Raw genomic sequence first — 7,847 nt, 5'->3', positions numbered from 1 at the left:
GACCCTGTGGCCGGTTCTCCACTGGTCCTTCATGACCCTGTGGCTGGTTCTCCACTGGTCTTCACTTTTGATAGAGACTGGCCACTGTAGACCGGGAACACCCCACAAGAGCTGCAGTTTTGGAGATGCTCTGACCCAGTCGTCCAGCCGTCACAATCTGGCCCATGTCAAACTTGCTCAAATCCTTACGCTTGCCCATTTTTCCTGCTTTTAACACATCAACTGTGAGGACAAAATGTTCACTTGCTGCCTAATATATCCCACCCACTAACTTCACCAGTCATAATGTTATGCCGGATCGGTGTATATTGAGATATCACTGCATCATCAGCTTGATGAAGTTGTGTCATGTCAGTGATTTGTGAAGCCAGGTTTTGAGTGGCGCTGAGGAGTATATCAGCGAATCTTCATCTGCTAATAACGGCATGTCCTGAGTGGCTCTTTCTCTCCAATGATGCCAGAGTTCCCTTCTGGAGTGAGCTTTCTCTTTAAGCCTGGTGTGGCTCTAAACGCGGCTCTATTGTTATTGAAATAACCTCCACACATTCACCTGAGGCTTGAGTTATGTATTTGCAGCAGAGCGTCACGAGGGGCCGGACCGAACGGGAGCAACTCTGGATTTCATTTATTTTAATAGTATCTCACCTACTTCTCACGCATCTCGCATTTCCACAGAACTTCACTGGCTCGAGCCTTTCCCACCGAACACTGAGCGGGATTTGTGGGGTTTTTCCAAAGGAAAGCATTGATGCCCTGTTCAGGTGATTTGAGTGAGGATTTATCAGGAATCTGGTGGCTGATGAAGAGCGTCTTCTCCTCTTCAGTGCTTTCTGTGGCTTAAACACACAGACCGGAAGGCATTGAAGATTTTCAGGTAAACTGAATTTTCACTGTTGCATTTAATGTTGTTCATTGATGTTAATGCGTTATCTCATGTTAACAAACACAACCTGAATTGTGATTCACCCGTGGCTGATTCTCGGCTATAGTTTATTGCCAGAGATGTAGATGTCAGATCAGGACTCGTTGTGTGTTTCAGTTTAACATCTGATCCTCCTCTTCGTCTTCTTTCGGCCTACATGTATTTACGGCCTATAGTTACGTGTGTATGTTCTGCTTCCCTCACGAGGCGAATCGATCAAATGGGCTCAGCCCTTGACCTCTGTATGGTCAGCTGTGTTATGCTGATGGCAGGAGTGTGTGTGTGGACTACATGAGGAAAGAGTGCAGAAGATCTGCAGCGCAGCTCCAATTAGAAACGCTTTATTTGGAAGCGCTCCACTGTGTCGTGTCCTATATTCTCCAACCTTTAGCAGAAACTGTGGAAGAGACCAGGGTTGCCAGATCTGCGTATCAAAACTGGCCCACTGACCAATTAAACAAGCCCAAAATATGCCACTCCCACTCCTAAAATACAAACACTGTTATGATTTACACACAATTTCAATTTCATCAAAAATTACTTTTTTATTTACTACTAACAAGGATTGAGAATCAGTCATATCTGTGTGTGTGTGTGTGTGTGTGTGTGTGTGTGTGTGTGTGTGTGTGTGTGTGTGTGTGTGTGTGTGTGTGTGTGTGTGTGTGTGTGTGTGTGTGTGTGTGTGTGTGTGTGTGTGTGTGTGTCAGCTGAATATGCTGCGGAGCCCGACGTCCAGCGAGGAAGAGATGGCCCAGAGTTTCTCGGACTCTTCTCATGACTCCAGCTCACACAGTTCCAGAGACGAGGTCGTCTATGAGACAATAGGAGCACAGCGGCCGGCCAGTCACATGACGGACACCCAGAGCAGCTCGCTGACCATCCGAGTGCTGATCCCAGACCTGCAGCAAACTGTGAGTGTGTGTGTGTGTGTATTGCTCTTGACTGCTCTTTTACCGTTTTTTCCAATTGTCAACACACTAAGACAGCACAATTATTTAAACTGACACACAGAGAGCAAAACCTCTTCTCAAGTCTTCAAAAGTCTAAACACATTTTCTGCTTTACACACATTTTACAATTCAAAATGGCACTTTTTAAATGCACTGAACACGGTTCTTTAAGACACAACAATCTGACATAAAGTCACATGTTTGCCATTTCAAAACACTGGCATTCAGAATGACACGTCATGAGCTGATTGGCCAATACATGAGCCACTGGCCAAACACCTCAATGGTTAATGTTACAGTTTTTCTTGATTGCTTTGACCTGGTTAAAGAAACTAGGATCCACTCAGTTTTCATCATCACTATCTCAGCAGAGCAGAAGACACGTCTTGCAAATGTGTTCACCCTTTCTCATTGGATTGACACATTTTCCTCACCCTTTTGTAAAACAGTTAACACGGATGTCATTCAAGCAGTCCAAACTCCATTGTTTTAGCTATGGTAACCAAACAGAAACCATTTATTCCTAACTATTACACTCTAAAAAAAAAAAGGTTCTATATTGCACCAAAAATGGTTCTTGGCTCGTAATCATAGGGGAACCTTTTTTAGTGCTATATAGCACCAATTTTGGTGCTTCAGTGGTTCTTCAGCGGTTCTTCAGAGGTTCTTCACCGGTTCTTTGACTAAGGTGCTATATAGCACCTCTGAAGAACCGCTGAAGAACCACTGAAGCACCAAAATTGGTGCTATATAGCACTAAAAAAGGTTCCCCTATGATTACGAGCCTTTTTTTTTAGAGTGTAGAAACTACCTAGATCAGTATGAAATCACTGAAGCACCTGTTTGACACTCCGTTACAAAAATCTTCAATTAGCAATCAGTCTGCACTCCTTATAAAAAAAAGGTGCCACGTCTGTGTTGTTCTTTACCTGCATGGATGGAGGAGGTCTAAGGCAGATGAGAATGAGAGAAAGAGGTAGAGGAGTCTGTGTGCGAGTGAATGACATATTCCCCATTTTTCAATCCCATAGAGGAGTTCTTCAGTGCTTGGAGGTGGAAGGTTTATGATCACCATGCCTATGAGCAAATGCCCGATCTGAATACTGATTCATAACGCTTCGAAGCTTCACGATGCCTTGTTTTGAAATCGTCATCACTATATAAGTCGTTATTTAGGGTTTTTTTGCGCACAGAAACTATTCTCGTCTTCATAAAGTTATTGTAGAGCCGCTGTAGTGAGATGGACTTTGTAACTTTAGTCTTTAGTGTCTTTTAAGGGTCTTGAGAGTGTAAAGTTGAGCCAATGGAGGCCTTTCAGAGCATCAGATTTACACTAAAATATCTTCATTTGTGTCTGAAGATGAACGGAGGTCTGACGGGTGTCCAACCACATGAGGCTCAGTCATTAATGACACAATTTACATTTTTGGGTGAACTAACCCTTTAACAATGAACCATTGAGGTGTTTGGCCAGTGGCTCATGTATTGGCCAATCAGCTCATGACGTGTCATTTTCAATGCCAGTGTTTTGAAATGGCAAACATGTGACTTTATGTCAGATTGTTGTGTCTTATGCAAAGAACCGTGTTCAGTGCATTTAAAAAGTGCCATTTTGAATTGCAAAATGTGTGTAAAGCAGAAAATGTGTTTAGACTTTTGAAGACTTGAGAAGAGGTTTTGCTCTCTGTGTGTCAGTTTAAATAACTGTGCTGTCCATGTCATTTTAGTGTGTTAGCAATTGGAAAAAAACTGTAAAAGACTGAATGCCAGTGGGCGGGGCCTGTGGTGTGATATGTATAACTATTTGTCGACGCCTCGCACTGAAGGCAGGCATATGCAAATGATTTGCCCATGTGAGTGAATAGAAGTGGAGGGGAAGTAATTCAGATTCACGATTACCAGGAACATAGAGTAGAGTAATCACTGCTATATTCCATAAAAAAGCATAGTCACTTTTGATTAATGGTGTCTTTAATGATGTCCCCTTGACTTTCCTTCTACAGAAATGCATGCGGTTTAACTCCAGTGACACTGTGTGGGCGGCTAAACAGCGGATCCTGTGCACATTGAGTCAGAATCTGAAGGATGTGCTGAACTACGGCCTCTTCCAGCCGTCCAGCGACACCAGCGACGGTCAGTTCCTGGATGAGGAGAGTCTGGTCGGGGAATATCCGCTGCCAGCCTGCGAGGGCGTCCCGTCTCTGGAGGTACAGGCGTCACATCAGCACTCATCAGGATAGAAGCTTTATAATAATACCTGGATGAATACTTACTTCAGCATGAACTAATGCTTAGTGAAGGACTGAACGCATCATGAAGCAATGAAGAGTTCACTTTAACTACGACTGGAGTCATGCAGGAATAACTGTGTGTTTGATATTAACATTTAGAGAAAGCATCATCATAAAATGCATTAGCAGAGCTTTCATCAGCACACACACTTCAGACTACAGCACACACACCTTTGTGGAAGTAAAAGAGTGTGAATGTCTTTATTCTGAGTGTGTATAAATATGTGTAATCATGTAAGTGCTGCAATCAGACGCTTCTTTGTTCCTGTGCACTACAGTTTCGCTACAAAACCCGATTGTACAGTCAGTCCAGTGTGGATGAAAAGCACATCGCCAGACTTCACACGAAGGTGAGCGCACAGACGCAAGATAAGACCGAGCGGATCTGGAGAGTTTATCTCAACCCTGATGTGGATAATGCAGCTCTTCAGTGAATGTGATGTAGATATTCTGCCCAGAATAACCACCAGAGGGCACTCCTTCCTCTCCTGTGTTGCTTTCCCATCATGCACTTTGTTACGACCCAAAATAGGGACCAACATAAGAGCCATTCAGGAAGGTATCAAAACAAGACATCAAAAGGCCAGGGCAATAAAAAATAAATAGAACATTTATTGGCAATGGAAAGTAACAAAACAAACAATTATATAAAGGTACAGAACTTAAAATAAGGAGCTGTTTCTACAGCTATTAAACTGTTCGGATGTAGGAGTCTGAACAAACTTCTCCGAATCAATTCTCTCTCAAATTTCCAGACAAAGCAAAAGTACTTACAAAAAAGTATTAACAAAGCCTACTGTAAAATACAATTAGGCAAATACAGGAACTCTACCCCATAAACCAAACAAAACCCATGGCCAAACAAGAAACGATTACACAAAAGAATGGCAAAGACAAGTAGTCAAATAAAGCACCAGTCAAACTGCCAAAACAAACCAAATGCAACACCATGCTGCAAAGACACAAGTAGCAATGCATGAAACACGGAGCATGCTACAAAAGAGACAAGTAGCAAGGCAAAATTACAAATCAAGCTACAGGAGACAAAAGTAGCATTTCATACAAAAGCATTTAGTTAAAACAAGCTACAAGAACTAAAGTAGCATTGCAAACAAAAGGCAGTTCAGATCTATCCCGGACGAGCCCCCAATTTATGTTATGACCCAAAATAGGGACCAACATAAGAGCCATTCAGGAAGGTATCAAAAAAAGACATCAAAAGGTCAGGGCAATAAAAAATAAATAGAACATTTATTGGCAATGGAAAGTAACAAAACAAACAATGATATAAATGTACAGAACTTAAAATAAGGACTGGTGAGCTAACTAATCTAAACTATAACTCAGAGTAAATGCTTTCCTAACTCCAGAGAAACACAAAAGAATCTTCCGGGTCAGTTTACTTACCTATGCTTTCCTGCTAACCTAATATAACTAGACAAATGAAACTCACCATCCTGTACAAAAGAAAAACACAAACTCCAAAACCACAAACAACAGGTTTCCTGAGGTCGGCCCCAAACTGAAGAGCCACCAGCAGCTCTTAAATAGGCAGAGGCCTCAGGTGTTAGGAATCATCAGGTTCCGCCCCCATCCAATTGGCAACTTTGCTCAGGAAGAAAAAGAGAAAACAAGAGAAAGAGCAAGGGCTCGTAACACACTTCACTTCCCATAACCCCCTGCCTGGACTCATGATCTGATTACTGACACCTGCTCGTCATTATCTCATTTATGTTTGTCTATTTAAACACTCACTCATTCTTTGCGAAGTCTTGTATGTGTCACACTGCGTTTCTGAGCGTATCTCATGGTTGTGATCTTCTGCTGGTCTCCCTGGGTTTCCCTGTGTCTTGGACTCTGTCTTTGTTTGTATTGTTTGTTGTATTGTTTTGCCCTGTAGTTTTGACCCTCACCAAAAAAAGCTGTATTTGGATCCTCAGCCTGAGTCTCGGAGCAATTCATGACACTGCACATGCTAATTATTTAAAAAAAATAATAATTTAAATAATATTTGGGGTGGAGAGAGCGATGACGATTACTGTCTTTTTCCATGCAATTTTAGTGCTTACAGACTTATTGTAATGTGTAACTTCTTTTTTAAGTGAAAATCTCATAACGTTGTAGAAAGTTTATGAACAAACGTTCTTCCAGTAACATTAATAGAACGTTCATTAAAAGTTATCTGGTCTTTAATAATGTTCTCATAGTGTTAAAAACATTATTTATACATCATTCATGAAATGTTTTTAAATGTTGCTACTTGTTTCGAAAACATTCAAATATAACGTTCCTATAATGTTTGAAGATACAATGGAATCTTCTTTTTAATATTTTGACATTCTAAACTTAAAGTTTGTGTCCGCTGGTTATTCACTGTTAAGTTTTGTTTAGGCTTATTTAATCATCTGATTAAAGTAGTGCTATGGAATTTACACTTCAAGTAATGTATCTAATCGTATACAATGTGTTTTGTTGCGTTATATCTTTTATGTGTCTTTATTTCCTTTTATTATTGTCTCTCTCCAGGCCAGCTTGAGGAAGTTCATAGATTACATCCAGAATCATCAGCTGGAGAAGTTCTCCAGAATGCTGGACAGAGGACTGGACTCCAATTACCAGGACCCGGACACCGGAGGTACCAGAGGAACCCATCCGCACACACCTGAGCTTACCTGACCATGATCACTGTACTACTGTGTGTGTGTGTGTGTGTGTCGTAGAGACTCCTCTCACCTCCGCGGCGCAGCTGGAGAATAAGCTGGAGTTTATTAAAGCGCTGAAGAATGGAGGAGCTCATCTGGACTTCAGGGCTAAAGACGGCATGACTGCTCTTCACAAAGCTGCTCGCGCTAAAAACCAGCCAGCGCTCAAGGTACACAACTCACATTATAATTACTCATCTTATTAGCACACTCATTACGCATTATTTATAAGGTTTTTAGTTCTAACAACTTCTATGTTATCCATTTGTCAAAAATAAGGTACTCAATAGGGTCTGAAAGCTTTGAAAAAAGCTTTTTCAGTAAAAGCAAGAAACGCAAGGATGTTCTTGCTTAGTGCCATCCTGCTCCATTGGATGACATTATGTTGATGGAATGTTTTTGAAGTGGGCTGGACAATTACATCAGCCAGGGGGAGGTCCTGGCTGGACCCTGACACAGTATTTGGACTGTGCACTACGACTGTGTGGATCCTCTTCACTGCGGGCGAAGTGGAGGATGACATTTTTTGGTGGGGTCGGCTATACAACCTAAGCTCCGACGGCCGCAGAGCCTGGCCCAAGAGTCTCCACCATGGCCGCCAGTCCAGAGTCCTCAGTAAAGATGGCCGCTGCGCCTGAGAGTCCAGAGTCCTCAGTCAAGATGGCCGCCAGTCCAGAGTCCAGAGTCCTCAGTCAAGATGGCCGCAAGTCCAGAGTCCAGAGTCCTCAGACAAGATGGCCGCCAGTCCAGAGTCCAGAGTCCAGAGTCCTCAGACAAGATGGCCGCCAGTCCAGAGTCCTCAGTCAAGATGGCCGCCAGTCCAGAGTCCAGAGTCCTCAGTCAAGATGGCCACCAGTCCAGAGTCCTCAGTCAAGATGGCCACCAGTCCAGAGTCCTGAGCCAATATGGCCACCGCGCCTGAGAGTCCAGTGATGGCTCCAGCCCCTGAAACCACTCCAGGGTCCGCTCCAACCCATGAACT

The 7,847-nt window shown here is 42.7% G+C and overlaps 1 protein-coding gene across 1 annotated transcript in view; it reads left to right on the top strand.

Moving 5' to 3' along the window:
• Positions 1-1,635: 1,635 nt before the first annotated feature.
• The window catches only part of shank2a (SH3 and multiple ankyrin repeat domains 2a), a gene marked incomplete at its 5' end in the record, with an annotated part of 85,787 nt that continues 79,575 nt past the window's right edge, over positions 1,636-7,847 (top strand). Inside the window, 5 exons of the mRNA XM_079825284.1 lie at positions 1,636-1,833; positions 3,876-4,079; positions 4,442-4,513; positions 6,690-6,798; positions 6,884-7,035. Of these exons, the coding sequence (XP_079681410.1) occupies positions 1,636-1,833; positions 3,876-4,079; positions 4,442-4,513; positions 6,690-6,798; positions 6,884-7,035 (735 nt within the window). The remainder of the gene's footprint in view (positions 1,834-3,875; positions 4,080-4,441; positions 4,514-6,689; positions 6,799-6,883; positions 7,036-7,847) is intronic.

This window comes from Gobio gobio, assembly GCF_949357685.1.
Source record: "Gobio gobio genome assembly, chromosome: 9".
Lineage (NCBI taxonomy): Eukaryota > Metazoa > Chordata > Actinopteri > Cypriniformes > Gobionidae > Gobio > Gobio gobio.
Note: the sequence above shows the minus strand (reverse complement) of the source record. Positions and strands in the feature narration are given on the sequence as shown.